This window comes from Perognathus longimembris, chromosome 1, assembly GCF_023159225.1.
Source record: "Perognathus longimembris pacificus isolate PPM17 chromosome 1, ASM2315922v1, whole genome shotgun sequence".
Classification (NCBI taxonomy): Eukaryota; Metazoa; Chordata; class Mammalia; order Rodentia; family Heteromyidae; genus Perognathus; species Perognathus longimembris.
This window is the reverse complement of record NC_063161.1, coordinates 57,202,260-57,223,234: the sequence shown is the minus strand read 5'-3', so window position 1 is coordinate 57,223,234 and position 20,975 is coordinate 57,202,260. Positions and strand designations below refer to the sequence as shown.

The 20,975-nt window shown below is 39.0% G+C and overlaps 1 protein-coding gene and 1 long non-coding RNA gene across 2 annotated transcripts in view; one reads left to right on the top strand and one right to left on the bottom strand.

Moving 5' to 3' along the window:
- Arid2 (AT-rich interaction domain 2) overlaps positions 1-20,975 on the top strand; it is a 149,460-nt gene that overhangs the window by 125,119 nt on the left and 3,366 nt on the right. The window contains exons 16-20 of the mRNA XM_048365890.1: positions 6,944-7,092; positions 12,865-13,003; positions 13,098-13,183; positions 14,946-15,069; positions 15,159-15,250. Of these exons, the coding sequence (XP_048221847.1) occupies positions 6,944-7,092; positions 12,865-13,003; positions 13,098-13,183; positions 14,946-15,069; positions 15,159-15,250 (590 nt within the window). The remainder of the gene's footprint in view (positions 1-6,943; positions 7,093-12,864; positions 13,004-13,097; positions 13,184-14,945; positions 15,070-15,158; positions 15,251-20,975) is intronic.
- LOC125365707 lies at positions 15,606-16,195 on the bottom strand. The gene is made up of 3 exons (XR_007213737.1): positions 16,071-16,195; positions 15,887-15,894; positions 15,606-15,822 (listed from the first exon to the last, which is right to left on the bottom strand). It is a non-coding gene; the product is annotated as an uncharacterized LOC125365707 (long non-coding RNA).

The window sequence follows — 20,975 nt, the reverse complement described above, 5'->3', positions numbered from 1 at the left end:
GAGGATGGAATAAAGCAGTAGAGATTTAAGGACAAAGTCTTACATGCTATTTCCGTAGAAGACTTAGGCTCACTTAACAGTTATCAACAACTGTTTACCCATCACTTTTCTTTGACTCTGTCTGCTAAGGTAGAAGGTAGAAGGTAGTGATTATTGCCAACTCTGCAAATGCTCTTCTGGCCTGGGTTGCTTCTTTATGCTTAGAGAGGTGACAGTAGTTTATAAACTTTATTGGAACTAGACCCAGTCTCAGAATAGGTGACAGCAAAATTCAAGATTCAAGAACAACGTGAGGATTGCCTTGCTCCACACCAGTTTTTTGGGTTTTTTGCCAGTCCTGGGACTTAAACTAAGGGCCTGAGCACTGTCCCTGGCTTTCTTTTGCTCAACGCTAGCACTCTACCACTTAAGCCGCAACGCCACTTCCAGCTTTTTCTGTTTATGTAGTACTGAGGAACCAAACCCAGGGCTTCATGCATGCTAGGCAAGCACTCTACCGCTGAGCCACATTCCCAGTCCCCCAGTTTTTGTTTTTGTTTTTGTTTTGATTATGTTTTTTGGCCCCCAGTCTCCCTTGGAGTCTATGTGAATTCTAAATAATTATAATAGACCAAGACAAGTGAGAGGAAAACTCCATTACTATGGACTTGTTTCATCAACCCTTATTTTGTGTCCTTAATCTTCTGTATATATTATATGGGATGATTATATTCAATAATGGCTCAATAACAATGAGTGAATAATAATGTTATCTACAATTAAGACTATACTGGTAACTTTGCACTAAAGCATTTTCTCATTTAGTCCTCACAACAGTTCTACTAGGTAAAAATCATCATTACTGCTTCAGAGTTGAGGACTAAAGATACTAAATAGTTCACCAAGGTTACCAAATAAGAGAAGGCACCAGGACTAAGCTTTGAGTATATATGAAATTATGTCAGATGAGCTCAACAACTTACTGCTTTTCGCCACAATTTTCTACAAGAAATTCTGGAAGCCCTTTTGTGTTTTGATTTGAACTACTACCTATAGAATAGAAACAACTACTAGTTGTTTCAGGACATCAGTGTTAGAACTCCTAGCACATTATCCATATACAGGTAATTTAGGCCATTAAAAGTGTGTGTGTGTGTGTGTGTGTGTGTGTGTAATTTCCAATCTAAGAAATCAGCATTAAACTATGCATTCTCCCCAGAGAATGTGGATTACTTAAAGTAGCTGCATTCCGTGTGCTGGGGTATAGCTCAATGGTAGAGCACACCTTGTACCTGAATTTCAACCCTCTCATCACCATAGGGGAAGGAGGAAGTAAGTTTACAAAGAAAAAAAAAGAGGAAGAAACCTATGTTCTAAAGTTAACGCTTTGCATAAAGAAGTTTAAAACTGTGTTTGTATAAGAAGGGATGTAGCGTGTGCTGTAACCACAAAAACAAGCATTGAAGAGCAGGATTTATTCCTTTTCAATGTTGCAGTGCTATCACGTATTCTAGGCAGGTGCTCTACCACTGAGCCGGTCTCCAAAGCCAGCAACACCTGGGATTCTTGTGTCTGGCACTTACCACAGAGCCTACCCCCCCTTAGTAATGGTGCCAGAATATTTTTGTCTTTGTGAAGAAGTTGAAATACCTTTATGCTAGCGATATAGAACAAATGATAAAAAATCAACTGTTCAAGATGGCATAAGCTTCTTTTAAAGGTTAGACTGTTGGATCTTCTTAAGAGCCTGCTAATAGAAAACCATTTCCACTGATTCTATAATTTCCTTATGTATTCTACAAGTTATACTTTACACCTGGGCTTGATATTGTTGATTATGTGACTTGGTAGCCTGGAGGGATCAAAATAGATGCATTCAGGTTGATTTGTCAGTCAGATATCCGAGTCCCACCAGTCCCAGGGGTGAGGAGGAAGCGCCTCTCATTCTCAGGAAGCGAGAACACTTGAGGCTGCACTGGGCTGTGCTGCTGTGCTAGTACATGAAAAAGTGTACTTGTCGACAAAAATTCAACGGCAAGCCTTCTACCGTTATTTTGTTCCTCTTAATGTTATTAGTCAGCTGTATTTCATAACTACAGAAAAAACAAGTTTGAAGACTGTATAAAGTAAGTGGTATAACTAGATTTTGCATTTAAGCAGCATTTAGCTGGGCATTTTTTTATTTATTAATTGAACATAAATTTTTTTACAAGGTGTTGTGCAAAGAGGGTGCAGTTACATAGTAGGGCAGTGTGTACATTTCTTGTGATATCTTACAACCTGTTTTTCCATCCCTTGTCTAGGTCAGGTAGACACATATGCAATATACAATGTATCAAGCACATATACAGTGTTCACAGACTTGGTCTAGCTGGGCATTTTATATCAGTAAAAACAAGTTGTGTCTACTTCAAGGCAAATTTATTTGTAGCTGTTTAAGTCTGCTGTATATGTTAGGTCAGGTGCAACATAGATATAATTTCTACATCCCTTTCCTTCTTTCACTGATTATAAATGAGTACTTGTTAGAGGCAAAAAAAAAATTGCCTAGATTGACATATTAAAAACGAATAGAAAATGAAAAAGATTCACAAATACTCCTGAGTACTTTTTTAGCATCACATAAACATGTTGGATGTATCTGTATATATTAATCCCTGTTTAATAACCTGTTTAAATTCTTGTATTTAACACTCATTTAGAGTACTTTATGTTTTGCCTCAGTTCCATGTTCTCAGTTGGCCTGAACAATTATTTGTTTTTGTTTATATTTTTGGTGTCAGTACTGGGGCTTGAACTTAGGACTTTGTGTTCTCAATTGGCATTTTTGCTCAAAGCTGGCCCTGTACCATTCGAGTTTTATATCTGCTGTTGCCTTTTTGCTGGTTAATTGACAATAAGAATTGCTTGAGGATTTGTGTGCATGGGCTGGCTTGGAGCCATGATCCTCCGCTCAGCCAACTGAATCGCTAGGATTGTAGGTGTGAGGTGCCCAGCTTCCTGAATCACTTTCTTGATTTGGCTTTGTGCAACATTAAGTATTAATGTGTGTGTGCATGTATGTGTGCCCTAGGCCTTGGATGGAAGGCCTGGACACTGTCCCTGAGCCTTTTTGCTCAAGGCTAGTACTCTCTACCTGTGAGCTACAGCGCCACTACCATCTTTTTGGTGATTAATTGGACATGAGAATCTTACAGGCTTTCCTGCCCAGTGACTTTAAACTGCACTCCTCGGATCTCAGCCTCCTAAGTAGCTAGGATCACAGGTATGACCACCAGCAATACTGGTATGTTCTTTTCTTCAGTAAGCAGATTGAGAAATTTACTAATTACAAAGGGGATCTGTAGTCTCAAAAGGACATTGTTTAGTCATAGGCCATAGGAAACTTTAGCAGAAGCCACAAGAGTAAAATTTTAATGTTTAAGACTCTGTTGCTTGGGCTGGGGAGATGGCCTAGTGGCAAGAGAGCTTGCCTCGTATACATGAGGCCCTGGGTTCGATTCCCCAGCACCACATATACAGAAAATGGCCAGAAGTGGCGCTGTGGCTCAAGTGGCAGAGTGCTAGCCTTGAGCAAAAGGAAGCCAGGGACAGTGCTCAGGCCCTGAGTCCAAGGCCCAGAACTGGCCAAAAAAAAAAAAAAAAAAAAAAAGACTCTGTTGCTGAGATTTGTAGATCACTGGCACATTATATAATAAGAAAGACATTACCACTAAACATTTATTTGTATTTTTTTGTGCTCTTACAAAATAGATTTGTGTATATATTTTTATTTATATTTATACTCAAGAGGAAAAAACTTGGTAGAGATTGTATATCCCTTATCCAGAATACTGGCAATCATAAGTGCTTCAGATGTTAAACTTCTTTCCAATATTGGAATATTTGCATAATATAATGAGATATTGAGTATAAGATTCATATTTAAATATAAAATTCACTTATATCTAATACAGCCTACAGGTAATATTGTACAATGTCTTAATATTTTTGCATGAGAAAAACTTTATGGTATGGAAACTTCTGATTGTGGAATCAGATTGGCACTCAAAATTTTTCAGGTTTTGGACCAATTCAATTTTTAGAATTTTGGATTAGGGTTGTTCAGCCAGTAGATTAATTAAAGAAATGGAAGAAAGCAGGTATACTGGTGGCTCATGCCTGTGATCCTAGTCACTCCTTAGAAGGCTAAGATGCAAGCAGTAAAGTCTGTGACACTCATCTTCCAATTAACCACCAAAAAGCCAGAAGTAGAGGTCTGGCTCAAATGCAGAGCACCAACCTTGAGTGAAAATGCCAAGCAAGAATGTGAGGTGTTGAGTTTGACTCCCAGTACTGGCGCCACAAAAAAAAGAAAAGAAAGATTGATTATGGGCTGGAGACCTTGTTCAAATGATAGAGCACTATGTCTGAAAGTTGAAGTTCCCACATTCAAGAGTGTTTCCCCACCACTCATTGATGTCTATACATTTAGATTTTGTATAATCTCTGGCTTTGAGTTTTGTTTTTTTCTGCTGATACTGGGGCTTGAAATCCTGGCCTCTCAAGTTACTGGCTTTTTTTTACTCCGTACTGGCTTTCTGCCACTTGAGCCATGCTTCCACTTCCAGCTTTTTGCTAATTAATTGGAGGTAAGATTCCTGAGGATTTGTTTGCCTACACTGGATCCTAACCACAATCCTCAGATCTCTGCCTCATAAGTAACTGCATCTCTTTGTCTTGAGTCAGGGTCTCACTAAACAGTCTGAGGTGGCTTGAAGTCTCAGTCTCAGCCATCTGAGAGCTACTGTTATAGCTGTGGACTACTACACCTGACTTGCAAGTGTAATCCTTTTTATGTCACACATAGAGTAAACCTAACTTGTTTTTTTGTTTTTTGTTGTTTTTTTTTTTTTGGCCAGTCTTGGGACCTGGGCTCAGGGTCTGAGCACTGTCCCTGGCTTCTTTTTGCTCAAGGCTAACATTCTGCCACTTGAGCCACAGCGCGCCTTCTGGCCATTTTCTGTATATGTGGTGCTGGGGAATTGAACCCATGGCCTCATGTTTACGAGGCAAGCACTCTTGCCACTAGGCCATATCCCCAGCCCAGAGTAAACCTAACTTGTTCCTTGCAGTGTTTTGAAAATATCTCTCACATCTACATTGGTTACACAAAGAGAAAATTCATTATAGTATAACTTTGTATACTTTTGTATAATTTTGACAAGTATATTCTTTAATTAAAATACGGATATATTTGTAGCTTCTTGCTCATTTTTAAAAGACACCTCGAGAATACTGATTAACTTTGTATGGGGCTGGAACCATCGTGCTGGTGCTCATTGCTTATTAGTGTTCCCTATGTTTTGTACACAGTAGTTCAGGGAAGCATTTTGACTCGTTTGGTTTCGTTGTTGTTTGGTGTTCTTTTAGCTTACATTAGTTACACAAAGAAATTTCATTATAGTATTATAACCTTATATGTCTGTTTTGTCTTTTAATGTCGCACTCTCAGCAGCTTAAACTTAGTGTCTGCCCACCTTTTTCCAGTGTTACCTTATAAATGAACGAACATATCCCATGCTTTCCCAAAGTTTTCATTCCCTGTCTTTGAACATTCTTGAAAGTGATGTGTTACCATTTCTATATGAAACTTAATATTATATTTTTCCTTTGAAATACTTCAAAGTATGTTACTTTTGAGAGTTGTTTTAACCTACATTGTATGTATTAAGAATATTCAGGGGCTGGGGATATAGCCTAGTGGCAAGAGTGCCTGCCTCGGATACACGAGGCCCTAGGTTCAATTCCCCAGCACCACATATACAGAAAACGGCCAGAAGTGGCGCTGTGGCTCAAGTGGCAGAGTACTAGCCTTGAGCAAAAAGAGGCCAGGGGCAGTGCTCAGGCCCTGAGTCCAAGGCCTAGAACTGGCAAAAAAAAACAACACTATATTTACTAATACTGTCCACCAAAAGATGAGTGTGGTAGTACATACCTGTAATCCCAGCTCTAGGGGGACAAAGGCAGGAAGATTTTTAGTTTGTGGATAGCCTGAGCTATATGGGGAGTCTAAGGCCAGGCTGGAGCTACATAGCAAGAGCATGTCTCCCCCGCCCCTCCCTCAAGAAAAATCAAAGGCTAAATGTAGCCTGATGGTAAAGAGCTTGTCTAGTATGCATAAGGCCACAAGTTTGATCCCAGCATTGCCTAAAAGTAAAATTCTTATTCTATTTATGGTTATAACAGTTTTGGGGGGAGGGGTATATGTGTGCTAGTACCAGGACTTGAACTGGGAGTTTTTAGTTCTCACTCTATTTTCTTGCTAATAGTTGATGCTGTATCATTTGCGCCACTCCTTCACGCCAGCATTTACTTGGCTAATTGGAGATGTAATCTGACAGACTTTTCTGCCTGAACTGGTCTCAGCCTCCTGAGTAGCTAAGATTACAGGCGCGAGCCACTAGTGTCAGGTTTGATTACAGCTGTCAATATAATCACCTGGAGTTTTTTGCCAATACTTTGCCGTGTTACAGAAGGCATGCCAAGGACAGGACAGTCGTGTGTTTTTTTTTTCCTTTTTTTCTTTTTGCCAGTGCTGGGGCTTGAACTCAATGCCTGAGCACTGTCCCTGGCTTCTTTTTGCTCAAGGCTAGCACTCTACCACTTGAGCCACAGCACCTTTATCTATATATGTGGTGCTGAGGAATCGAACCCAGGGCTTCATGTATACAAGGCAAGCACTCTACCACTAGGCCATATTCCCAGTCCCCCGTCACGTGTTTTATAATGGTCACAGTAATATATAATCTTGCTTCTGTGGTTCCATATTGACTGAAGACTCATTTAAATGTTTTGAAGAAAATGGCAAAATGTTAATTTCATGTTAGCATTGCATAGCTATTATAACCACGCTTGTAAGACTGTGGTATAAAATACTGCTGTTAGTGTCATGTCACAGGCCTGTCTCTGTGCTTTTTCCCAGAACACTCCTATGCCACCTTCACCAGCTGTTCAAGTGCAGGGCCAGCCCAGCAGTTCCCAGCCGTCTCCGCTCAGTGCATCCAGTCAACATGCAGAGCCAATGAGGAAACCGGGCCAGAACTTCATGTGCCTGTGGCAATCCTGTAAAAAGTAAATGGCAGCTTTATTTGATATGCAAATGTATTCTTTGGTTTAGAATGCTTTCATATTTAAATTTTTGTGATATATAGTTTCATGAAAATTTCCTTTGATAACACTAACTCTTAGCAAAAATGTGTTTTGTGATCTAATAGCACTTTTAGCTAAGAATTTTATATTAGTGGTAGTAACCTCATTGCTTGATGGTTGGTGGTTAGAAAATGTACTTTTAAATTAGGAAATTGATTATGAAAAAGAGATGGGTTTTTTTTTTAAAGTGACTTGAACTTACTGGCAGGGATAGAATCTTTGTATAGTAGAAGTTTAGAAGTAATGAAGTTTAGAAGAACTTCTCTTAAATTTAAGTGCAACATGTTTACTCCAGGAAAATTGCAAAAAGAGCCATTCCAGCTCAGTTTACTAACTCTGAGACTGACTCTTATCTCAATAGAATATATTCTTCATGTCTTTGTAGGTAACAAACATTGCATTTCAATTATTTTTGTAAGTTTCACTATACACAATTATATTCCACTGTAAAATTAATGAATAGATTTCTGATTAGACTAAGGATTTGTGTAGCTTAGGGACTACTAATAGTTTACAAAAGTTCTTTAGGATAGTAGTTTATCAAACTTTAAATTTCAACCCAATCATTGGGTCATAAAATCATTTAAGTGTGTTGTGACCAATGGATATTTTTTCCAATAAAAAAAGAAGAAAATGCAGATACTATTATGTTAGTAAGGCTAAGTGTTGGTTCTTATCATATGTGTATATAATACATGTATGTATATATATTTGGTCATAGTATATAATCTATGTCAAAGAAGTTGTTTAGCTGTCTTTTGTTATTTCTGCATTCATTTAGAAAATTAACCCTCAATTTATTTCCTTTTTATTTATCTTTTCAAATTGTGTGTGTGTGGTGCTAGAGAAGGAATTTATGACCTTGCACTTGTTAAGCAAGGACTCTATGACTGAGCTACACCCCTAGCCCTTCTTTCCTGAAACTTCTCACTAGTGCCCTTTTCTTCCTTTCATTCTTTGTCTGTTTTCTTGTTCTTCTCTCTCTCCTTCCCTTCCCTCCCCTTCCTTTTGAACTCAAGACCTTAGGCTCTCAAGGCAAATACCTTACCATTTTCACAATAAACTCCGGTCTTCTTATTTTTCAGATAGCATCTCACTTTTCTTGCCCAGGCCAGCATGAACTTTGATCCTCCAATACTTCAGTCAGTGCTCTTAGTTTACATCTCCATACCCAGGTGTTTATTGCTTGAGGTGGTATCTTACTAACTTCCTTCTGAGGTAGGCCTTGACCTGAAGTCCTCCACTTTCCAGGTTGCTAGGATTATGAGCAAGATACACTACCCTGGGTATTGGTGTCAAATTTACTCTTTCCATTTGTTTTGATAGTTTATTTTCCAGTGGTAAAATAGTAAGTGGCTGACCAATGTAGGTAACCTACAGAAGCTCTTTGTTTTAAAAACTTTGAACTGCTTTGGAATAAGAAGTGTAACTGCTTTAGATGGAGTTCTTACAGTGTGTAGAGCAAAGAATGATAAAACAGGTAGTTACTTAGTTGTGCACCTGGTTACTAGGACCAGTGGTACCTAATTTAAAGGTGTACTTGGTCTTTTCTAAGTAGGATTGAACAAGGCTTCTTAGAACTTAGAATTTTTTTCAAGTAGTACCTCGCTAATAGATTCAGTCAGAGTGTGCAAATATTTATTAAGCAGAATATCAAGGCCCATGTGCTGGAAGCTAACTCCCAGCCCATAGAGAGAACGATCACATTCCAAGTTAAAACAGCTGATGATATGCGGCCTTCGGTTCATGGAATCAAAAGCAACTTGGGAAATATCTGGGTCATAACAACACTTGCTACATAGTTTTGTAGTTATAATTCGCCATCTCTACTTAGTATGGGGTTTCTTTTAACTGAGTCACTTCTTGTTATATCACATATAAGCAACTTGGTTTTTCAACTCTAAATGTGTAAATCTGAAACACAGGGACCCCACTCTTCAATTATCCCCCACCAAACCACATTTACATGCCCATGCAACAAACCACTATTCACTTCATTCAATATTATAGACTCTTCAAATATCCAGTCTTTGCATTTCCAGCAGCCATTTTGTTCATTTAGACCTTAATTTGGAATTCAAGATTTAAATATTGCCTCTAGATGGTTAAGTTATAAATCCCGTTGGATTTATAGAATATATCTCCATCTATCTTAATTTTTTCCTTCCTAATTTTTTGTTGGAAAAAGCAGGTAATTTGACCTGTATAACATCACAGTATGGATTTTGCCTGATACTGATTAGCATGCTACTCAGACCTTGTATATCTGGAATTTGATCCTGAAGTTTGATCAAATTCTGCCTTGATTTTTGTGAATACCTCTTCTATCAAGGGATAGATACTACCTCATCTCTTCCTGTAATATAAACAGACGCTGAGGGTCATTGCCTAGAACATTATTTCTTTAAGCACTGAAAGGTGTAAAAGGACCTCTTATGATGGATTTGGGATTCTGACAAAGTTCCTAGAGGAAAGGCAAAATAGCCAGATGCTTATTTCTCTCATTTATCAGTGTTTATAGTAATCAGTTGTTCACTAGTGCTTTGAAGATAGTCATGAGGTTTGGCTTTTGTTGGTTTTATTTGTGCTATCATTCTGAACTGACTTAGAATTACAACATATCTGAGCTATTTTAACCCATTAAAGTTACTGTACCCTTTAGGAGATTCTATTTGTGCCATTCAGGGCTAGTAAAAGCCTTTTCAAGTCAATTATCAAAGTCTCTTTATATGTGATCCTAATGTATACATATTGTACAGTTTTCTGTTGCACAAGATGGTCTAGTTTTGTTTTTTATTCATTTTAAATTTATTCATTTTATTCATTTTAAATTTTTATTCATTTTAAATTCATTTTTTTATGTTCCTCCCCCAAGGCTGTGAAATTAGCTTTTTCCAAGGACTCTAGTTTTTTCTTTTTTTAATTTTTTTAAATTTAATTAGTTTTTTTGCCAGTCCTTGGGCTTGAACTCAGGGCACAGGCACTGTTCCTGAACTTCTTTTGCTCAAGGCTAGCACTCTACCACTTGAGCCACAGTGCCACTTCTGGCTTTTTCTGTATATGTGGTGCTGAGGAATGGGACCCAGAGCTTCATGCATGCTAGGCAAGCACTCCACCACTAAGTCACATGCCCAGCCCACTCCTAGTTGTTTTTAGAAGAGAATGGGAGGGAATTAACCCAAGTACCGGGGATTGCTTTTAAGGTGAAGTCTTAATCCATTTTCTGTTGCTATCACCACAAGAGTAGTGAATTCATAAAGAAATACGGTTCTGGACATTTGAAAGTCCAAAGTGAAGAGTCCACACCTAGTGAGAACGTTTTTGTTTTGTTGACTTGGGTTCCCAAGGCAGCCAGGAAGCCCGAAGTAGAGCTGGGGCTCACATGTTGTGGCCCCAACCACCCTGAGAGAAGGGGAAGGGAGGGGGAAAGAGAGGAGAGAGGAACAGAAGTGTGAGAGAGAGGTTAGAGGAAGAGAAAAGAGAGATCTGAGGGTCATAGTTTGAAGCCAGCTCAGTCAGGAAAGTCTGTAAAACCAGAATTGGAGCTGTGACTCCAGGGGTAGAGCGCTAGCCGTAAGCAAAAAAGCTCAGAGACAGTGCCCAGGCCCAGAGTTCAAGCCCCAGGTCTGGCACCAAAAAAAAAAGCATTCTACCTTGTAAAATATTTAAATTAGAAAACTATCCTTCCCAAAGTATAGCTGTCATTGTTAGTTCCATTGTATATGTCCCAACCCTTTTTCAGTACAGCTGTATTCTTGTTTGTATCTTAAACTTTCAAGTAAACAATATATGCTAATCTTCATTAAATCGATATTCATTGATGTGTAGAATGTATACATAAGTTTTAATGTCAATCAATAACTCCTCATTCCTTATACTGATATGAAGAATTGTGTTTTACAAATGTGAAAGGTTTTACAATATAAATATATTTAATTTCTGTTGGTAAAGAGATCAACTTTTCTTCTTTGCCAGGATTTCTCTTGAATTATTAAGACATTTATGCCCATAAAATGTCATGTTCCTATACTACAATTTTTTTGCCAGTCCTGGGGCTTGAACTCAGGGTCTGAGCACTGTCCCTTGCTTCTTTTTGCTCAAGGCTAGCACTCTACCACTTGAGCCACAGCGCCACTTCCTACATTTTGCTTTTATATGGTGCTAAGGAATCAAACCCAGGGTTTCATGCATGCTAGGAAGCACTTTAGTGCTGAGCCACATTTCCAGCCCCTGTGCTGTAGTTTTGTTTAATAGTATCTCATTTTGATGTATAATCAGGTTTTGGTTGTGTTATTTGTTATTACAAATAAGTAGCTGTAGTGAGCAATTTTGTCCTAAATCGCTCATTTTCTACAAATATTTCAGTTATAAAAGTCCAAATTAGAAGTTGCTGGGTCAGGAAGCATACTTTTTTTTTTCTTTCTTTTTTAAATAAATTGAGAGGTAGCCATGTGCCAGTGGCTCACTCCTGTAGTCCTAGCTACTCAGAAGGCTAAGATCTGAGGATCATGAGTCTAAGCTAACGGGGCAGGAAAGTCTCTCTGAGACTCTTATCTCCAATTAACAACTCAAAAACCAGAAGTGGAGCTGTGGTCCAAAGTGAAAGAGCACTAGCCTTGAGCAAAAGAGCCCAAGGACAGTGCCCAGGCCCTGAGTTCAAGCCCCACAACTGAAGATAGATAGATAGATAGATAGATAGATAGATAGATAGATAGATAATCTTACTTACTCTCAAATGTACAATGTTCTGCACTTACCAGTAAATATCTCTACCATAACTTTTATGTAGGCACTTACTGCACACATATTTGTGTTACTAATTAGAAACTGAAGCTTCTTAAAACATTCTTTACTGTCTAGATTCTGGTTTTGCTTCTCATTGCCTTGCTAGTAAAGTCAGATAGTATTCGATTATTAGTAATATGTCCTTTGCCACTTACCTATTCTGATATTTGCGTTGGTAATCCTGCTGAATAGGATGTAATGTTGGATAAATGGGAGATATGGCTTCTTAAATGGGAGTGGAAATGTAAACACGGATTCAGCTAAAAATACAGATTGGCCAGAATGTGCTGAATTTATGATGTCAGGCTGGATATGTTAAAGTAGTTATATAATCTGAAACCTAGTAAATGCTTGAGCAGTTTCTTAAAGTACACTTGAGCGTAGTATTCATTTATAAGGTTCTATTATATTTGAAAATATTTATTTTCAGGAGATTCTTAACTTTCAGTAAAAGTCAGAAATTAGGTATGAAGGATAACAACCTTAAGGAAGTAACCAGAAATCTTCAGTGTGGTTGAATAATTCAACTTGGAAATAGAAAAGCTAAGGATTTTTCAAAATATGATTTAAGTAAAATGAATTAGAGATTGGTTTGCCCTATTTTGCTTTATAAACCTTGCGAAGAGAAATATCACTGAAATCCAGACAGCACATAATGTATTGCAGACTTCCAGGGCTGAGCATGTAGTTTGGTGATCTAGCACTGGCCTAGCATCCCACCCACCCCCGAAGGTGTTGTAATTTGTAAGCAGTAACTTCAAAATTTGTCCACTCAATATCTCTGTGAAGTCTTGGTAAAGATATCTAATGACTCTAAGGATTTGGGAAGCTAGCATATGAAATTGATAACTCGTGCTGAGGATTGTAAGTTTTATATTCTAAGGAAAACACCCTCTTCTGTGTTTGTAGGTGGTTTCAGACGCCCTCACAGGTTTTTTACCACGCAGCTACTGAACATGGAGGAAAAGACGTGTACCCGGGGCAGTGTCTTTGGGAAGGCTGTGAGCCTTTTCAGCGACAGCGCTTTTCTTTTATTACACACTTACAGGTACCACTTTTTACTATAATTTGCTCACTACCTCATCTGGTTGCCTTAAAGACACTGATGTATGTTCTCTCCCCTCCCCCACCTTCTCCAAAAGGATAAGCACTGCTCAAAGGATGCCCTGCTCGCAGGATTAAAACAAGATGAATCAGGACAAGCAGGAAATCAAAAATCTTCTACCAAGTAAGGAAAATGAGCATACTTGCTCTTGTACATGAAACGCAAATAGTCCAGGGCTGAGGGTATAGTGTAACTCAGTGGAAGAGGGAAAGCCTCAACGTGCAGGGCTATGGAGTCAATCCACATACTACCAAAAAAAACAAAAAACAGAAAAGGAAACTACACAAGACTCAGAAACAGTGAAAGGCCATCTTTGGGGGAAACGCACAATCTGGTTTCTAAGGCAGCTTTCTCACTGCCAAGCCTTGAGGCTATATTCAGATGACTCAAAACTTTAGGCTTCAGGAATCTGGCCTTTCTAAGGTACACTGTAGCTTTAACAGTTTGATTTTACTTTGTAGACAAGTTATTGGAATGGCAAATTAATCTTTGTAATTGGAAGTATTATGTATGGTATTTGGGGTGGGGATTGTTTTTCATTTTTATTGCTAGCCATTACCAGGATTTGAACTTGGGGCCTTGCATTTGCTGTTTGTTGGCTCTCTGCCACTTAAGCTATGCTTGCCGTTCTGCCTTTTGCTAGTTATTTTGGAAATGGAGTCTTACAGACTTTGATGCCTGGGGTTGCTGCATCATCCTCATAATCCTCCAGTCTCCACCTCTTGAGATTACAGATGTGAACTCTTAGTACTCAGCTTGGTTCTTTTTTTTTTTTTTTTCTAAGAGAATAAGCATGCATTTCATAATGGTAAAGAGATTTCTTTATTTATATGCATGTGTTTATATTTAAACAAATGCATATATACTGGGTTACATTTAGATTGTTTTCATATTATATTTTCTGATATTCAGAATTGGTTTATTTATGTAAAAGAGTTTCAGAACTTTCACTTTATACCTGAGAAGATTGAAAGTCCTTCTGCTGTCTCACAGAGCATTCGGTGTGGAGACTGCTTGGAGTTTGAATGTTTTATATAAAACTACTACCTCTGCTTCATAAAGATCAGTAGAGCTCTATTGAAATTAGTAAATAAAGATGAAAATATTTAAGTTACATAAGAAAATAATCTGATATATGGTATTTAACATAGCTCGTATTGGACTCTCTTCTACTGGATCATCTAGGCTAGTACAGTTTTTGTTTTGTTTTGTTTTGTTTTGTTTGCCAGTCCTGAACTTGAACTCAGCCTGAGCCCTGTCCCTGAGCTTCTTTTGCTCAAGGCTAGCACTTTACCACTTGAGCCACAGTGCCACTTCTGGCTTTTTCTGTTCATGTGGTGCTAATGAATGGAACCCAGGGCTTCATGCATGCTAGGCAAGCACCCTACCACTAAGCCACATTCCTGGTCCATAGGCTAGTACATTCTTAGGAAACAATTTTTACTCCTAGGTTCTGTTTTAAAAATAGCTCACAGCTCAAATTATAAACTGTTTTCCTCTTAATAAATATGTTCAGTTATACTCTTCTTATTGCCTACTTTTACTCAGCACAGTGACTGAGGATGGAACATTCTTGCACATCTGTTGTTTGCTTAAAAGTGATAGATTGAGCTGGGTGTGGCGGTGCATGCATGAGACTCGGCATCCCAAAAGCTGCCCAGCCTATAATATAGTGATACCTTGCCTCAAACCAACAACCAAAAATTTGATTGAAAAATAAAAGCCTGAAACTTCATCTGGATACTAGAGTCTTTTGCCTGGGCCATCGCATCTTTTATTTACCATGTATCTAGAATTCCACAGCAGCCTGGTGGGATGGGTCGGGGTCTCTAGCGGAGCCTGTCTGCAGCCTGGTGTAACGGAATGGCTTCTCTGGTCACTTCAGGCCGCCGGCTGTAGGGGGCACAGGCTCCACACCAAGGGCACAGAAGGCCATTGTGAACCATCCCAGTGCCGCCCTCATGGCTCTCCGGAGAGGATCCAGGAACCTTGTCTTTAGAGACTTTACAGTAAGTGTGCCTTGAAAGCTTTATCTGGGGAGACGTGAACCTTGTATGATTTAGATCTTTATTCTTTTTTTCAAATTCTTCTTTTTAAGGATGAAAAAGAGGGACCAATAACTAAACACATCCGACTAACAGCTGCCTTAATATTAAAAAATATTGGTAAATACTCAGAATGTGGTCGCAGGTAAGTAATCTGTTTTAAATTCACTACCAAGGTAAAATTATTTTACTTTTACATGTAAGTTAATAAAATTAGGCATATTATTTAAATATTTACTTATTTAACTGATTTTTCTACTCAGTTTTGTGAATATAATGGCCAAAAGCTTATTGTTTAGTCAGGCCATTATAATAGTCTAAAAGCAAGAAACAAAGTTAATACAAAAGACAGTCTTTTAGCTTGTTTTATTAAGTTGCATTTCTTTTTTTTAAATTTATTTATTAATTGAACACAAATTTTTTGATAAGGTGTTGTGCAAAAAGGGTGCAGTTACATAGTAGGGCAGTGTGTACATTTCTTGTGATATCTAAGTTGCATTTCTTGTTGGATATACAAACTAGAACAAAAAGAGTACCTCTACTGAAGTGAAACTTGTTTAATTAGAAAAAGGAACCAGTTAGCCAGTTGAATCCTGTAGAATCATGATGAAACTCAGTTAGACAGTGGGTGATGTTAATGATATTGGTAAGATTCTCTGTAATATGCTAAACTTTTAACGTTACTTTCTTAAGCAAAATTTAAGCAAGAGAATAATCCTTAAGAGAGCATGTCTTGGGGCTGGGGATATGGCCTAGTGGCAAGAGTGCTTGCCTCGTATACATGAGGCCCTGGGTTCAATTCCCCAGCACCACATATACAGAAAACGGCCAGAGGTGGCGCTGTGGCTCAAGTGGCAGTGTGTTAGCCTTGAGCAAAACGAAGCCAGGGACAGTGCTCAGACCCTGAGTCCAAGCCCCAGGACTGGCCCAAAAAAAAAAGAGAGAGAGAGAGAGAGAGAGAGCACGTCTTAATCCTTAAGAGAGCACGTGTGGGATGTTTTGGGATGCCTCCTCAGCCTTCTTCCTGTGTGGGGGCTTTTCTCATCTCATAGCACGTGTTCAGCTGAACAGTCTCACACTCCCTACCTGAGAAACTGTTGTTTGGCTATTGTGATCTTTTGTTGTTGGTGGTAGTGGTCATGAGGCTTGAACTCTGGGCCTAGATACTGTCCCTGAGCTCTTTTGTTCAAGGCTAGCACTCCAGCACTTGGAACCACAGCACCATGTCCAGTTTTCTGGTGGCTAATTGGAGATAAAAGAGCTTCACACCCTTTCCTACCCTGGCTGGCTTTGAACCTCGATCCATAGATCTCAGCCTCCTGAGTAGCTAGGATTACAGGCGTGAGCCATCAGTGCCCGGCTGACTATTGTGTTCTTGATCATCACTGTCGAGACCAGTCTTTTTCTGTAGTTTACCTTCTAAGAATTCCTTCTCCTAAGTATGCCTGAATCTACTACCTTAGTTCTGCCTCTTACCTCTATTTGACCATGTTTTGGGTCTTTTAGAATAATAGTGTAGTATACTGAGTATTTGCGTGTGTGTGTGTATGTGTGTGTATACATGTGTACATGCATGTGCCAGTATTGGGATTTAAGTGATAGCATTGTGATCTCACTTGACTTTTTCACTCCAAGTTGGCACATTGCCACTTGGACTAGCCTCCACTTCTGTTTTTTTGTTAGTTAATTAGAGATAAGAGGCTCATGGACTTTTCTGCCCAGGGTGGCTTTGAACCTGATCCTTAAATCTTGGCCCCCTGAGTAGCTCGGTGTGAGCTACTGTGCACCCAGCTACTGACAGTCCTTAAAAATTAACAAGCATTTCTCAGTGCTGGAAATCAAACCCAGAGCCTAACACATGCTAGGCTAGAAAAAGTCTTAATACCTGAGATTTTCAGAAAAATTTATTTTTAAGATGGAGTCTCATGGAGTTTTCTGCCTGGGCAGGCTTCAGACCTCAATCTTCTGGAATCGGCCTTCAGAGTAGCTGGGATTATAGATGTGAGCCACTAAGCTGGATTCACTCTAAGTTTTATGAAAAAGAAAACTTAAAAACAGCAACAAATGGATTTGGGATAAATGGAGAATGACAGCTAATGTACACATGGTTTCTGTTTAGGATGAGGAAAATAATTCTATTAATGATTGTGATGGTGAAAATACTAAAACCCAAGACATTGTATAGCTCAATTGAGTAACTTATTAAATTGTATAAATGTCTCGATAAATGTTTAAAAGGGTAAATTTTTTTAATCAAATAGTACTAAAAAACATCACCAAATATATGCATTCAGCCCCTCTTTCACACTTCAGGTGGGTAGCTTTTACCTAGCAAATTCTTCTGGTCTCTGCCCCCGTGTCTCCCCGTGGTTTCTCAGTCCCCTTCTCTCCTTGTCAGTGCTGGCCTTGGATGCAGCCCTCACACATGCTCAGTGAGCTGGACCCCAGCCCTGCTCTTCCATTTCAATCTTGGTACATTAGCTGTACATAAAATCCTAGTTTGAAAACCTCATTTTCCTTTAGAAGGCGCAGGGGTATTGCTCCGTTTTCTTCTAGGATCTAGTGTTGCTTTTGAGAGAGTTGTAGTGACTCTTGGTCCCATTTCTTCATATGTCACCTAGCTTCTCCCTCTGGAAGCTTCTACAGCCTTTTTATTTCTGATAATTTGAGGTTTCATAGGAATTTTTTCCCCTTTAACTGATGCAAAAAATAATTACACAAATTGCCAGGTGTTGGTGGTTTAGACCTATAATCCTAGCTAATCTGGAGGCTAAGACCCAAAGTATTAAGGTTCAAAGGCAGCCAGCCCTTGCTGCAAACTGTCTGAGACTCCATCTCCAGTTAGCCAGCAAAGTGCTGACTGGAGGCAGCTCAGTGCAGAGCACCAGCCATGCACGGTAGAGCTGGGCAGGAGCTCCCAGTCCTGCACTTCAGATGGAAGATTGCAGTGCCACGTGATACTTCAGTACATTGTAATGCTTAAATTGGGCTACACATGTCTACCGACATTTTAAAAGTATGCAGTCCATAATTATCTGTAATCACCCTACTGTGCTGTGATGCTCTAGCACTTCTTGCTCTGTGTAGTTAACTGTGCACTCGTTGACTTAATTCTCCATCCGCCCAGCCCTCACCCTCGGCCCTCCTCCTCCTCAGCCTCTGTTGAGCACAGTTCTCTCAACTTCAATGAGATCAACTTTTTTTTTCTTTTAAAATGTTTTTATGGTTACTACAAAGGTGATGTACAGAGGGGTTACAGTTACCTAAGTCAGGTAATGAGTGCATTTCTTTCAGATGTTACCCCTTCCCCTTCTCCCCCTGTTTTTCTCTCCCATCCTCTTCCACAAGTCATAAAGTTCGTTTGCGAAGGTGTCTAGCCAGTTTGGTAGCTATAGACTGCAGTGAGGGAGGGCGCGCTGGACTTGTCTGTTCTGCGCCTGGCTTACTTCAAGGGAACACTGTCACAGGCAACAGGACTACATTCTTCTTATAGCTTAATAGTAGTCCATTAGTACTCCATTACATACATTTATCTGGGAGCCATTTTTTAGTGTCCCTTTTCAGAAAAATGTCTGTTCAGGTCTCTTGTCCATTTTTCTTTCAGTGTTTGGATTTTTTCTTTTGAGTATTTGGATTCCTAAAATCTCAATTCCTTGTCAGATGTATAGTTCACAAATCCTCCGTCACCTTCTGTAATTTGTCTTCTTACTGTTTCCTTAGCAGTGCAGAAGCTTTTTAGTTGGTTGTGATCCCATTTGTGGTTTGTTTTAGTTTTGTTTATTGTGGCTTTTGGGGTCTTGTCCAAAAATGGCTTTCTCTTCCCACTGCCATGAAGTCTATCTCTAATACTTCTTTCCTAGGTTAAGCCTTACAGTAATTGTCTGGTTCATTCTGAATTGATTTTTTTCTGAGTATTGACAGGCCCAGATCTACTTTCCTGCATCTACAGTTTTCTAGCTCTACTTACTAAGAAAACTTTCCCCCGTGCATGTTCTGAACACCATTGTTCAAACAGCTGGCTTTACATGCATGGCTTTCCTGCTAGGCAGTCCCTTTTGTTTTGTTTATCTACCAACATTACTTTTTGACTACTATGGCTTTGCTGAGTATTTTGTGGTATATCTTGGAAATGAATGTTTTATTGTTTTCATTGAAGTAGATCATTTTCAGACTAGAGATTCATATCCATTTGTAACAGGACACTTATATGTATCTTTACCCTTGTATGCATCTTTTTAATTTTTGTCTATATAACATCTATGAAAATTTCCTTGGCTTTATCATCAAATCTGTTAATTGTTTTTTCAGTCCTGAGGTTTGAACTCAGGGCCTTGAGCTTGCTCAACTGGCGTTCTGCCACTTGCTTCCAGGTTTTGTTGGTTACTCTAGAGAGGTTCTTACAGGTTTTTCTGCCTAAGGTGGCATTAAACTGTGATTCTATAGCTAGGATGATAGGCAAGAACCATTGGGGCATGGCCACATGTATTGAAATTCCTTCAGTTATCTTGCTAGTTTTAATTTGTATGAGTCTTCTTAGTTACTATTGGAGACCGTGTGTTTCCATCTCTTTCATGATTTGTTTGTGCCAGTAGTAGGATTTGAACCGAACACTTTGAGCTCTCATTTAGTTCTACCACTGATCTACACCTCCACTTCCGGCTTTTTGCTGGTTAAGAGGAGATAAGATTCTCAGATTTGTTTGAGATCTCAGCCTCCTAAATAGCTAGGGTTACTTACAGATGTGAGCGACAGTGCTGGGCTTTCTCAAAGGATATTAATGCTGGTATTTTTAGTTTTCTTCTGCTTTGTGTACATATTTGCCCCTTTTGCAAATGTTTGAGGATTTGGGGGTTCACTTTATATATTTGGAATACAAAGCTGGTTTGGACTCCTGAGGCATGAGAATCACATGTTTGAAGCCAGCCTGGGCTACAAAAAAAAAAAACCTGTCTCAAAAAAAGGTGAGGGGGAAGATATAAAGTGTTTCTTTAGCTACTTGAAAGTTCTTAAGAGGTCCTTATCTGCTAGCTAGTCCTATTTACCCCGTTTTCTAGGCTTATTTCTCATTTTCTGTACCCTGTATCTCCTAAGCCTCTCGTTTAGTTTCTCCAAAAAATAAATTTCCTTTGTCTATCTTGGTAGGGAATGGAGATAAACTTGTGTTTTCCCAGAAGGTAATTTGTATGCTAAATTGCTTTTTACTAATTCAACTTACAATTTATTTGTTTATGTCTTATTAATTAATGAGGGCATCAAAGTGATAGTATTTTTTTCTTTGTCATCTCAAAACCAGAAAGGAACATTTCAGTTAGAAATTGAAAATATAACTGGGTACCAATGAGTCTCACCTATAATCCTAGATACTCAGAAGGCTGAAGTTTGAGGATCAAGATCATAAGCCAGCCTCGGCAGACAAATTCAGAGAGACTAGCCACCAAAAGTGGACATGCGGCTCAAGTCATAGAACTCCGGCCTTGCACACAAAACCTGAGCCAGAGCTCAGAGCTTTGAGTTCAAGTCCTGATATTAGCACCCCTTCTCCCCCCAAAAGAATTCACTGATTTTAGGAGAAAGAAATGAGATTGTACTTTCTAAATTAGCTTGTAATTTTTAATTTTAAATAATTAATTTATTTTATTTTATTTTTTGCCAGTCCTGGAGCTTGGACTCAGGGCCTGAGCACTGTCCCTAGCTTCTTTTTGCTCAAAGCTAGCACTCTACATCTTGAGCCACAGCGCCACTTCTACATATGTGGTGTTGAGGAATCGAACCCAGGGCTTCATGTATGTGAAGCAAGCACTCTACTACTAGGCCATATTCCCAGCCCCTGTATGTAAAATTTTAAATTGAGCATTCTATAACAAAATATA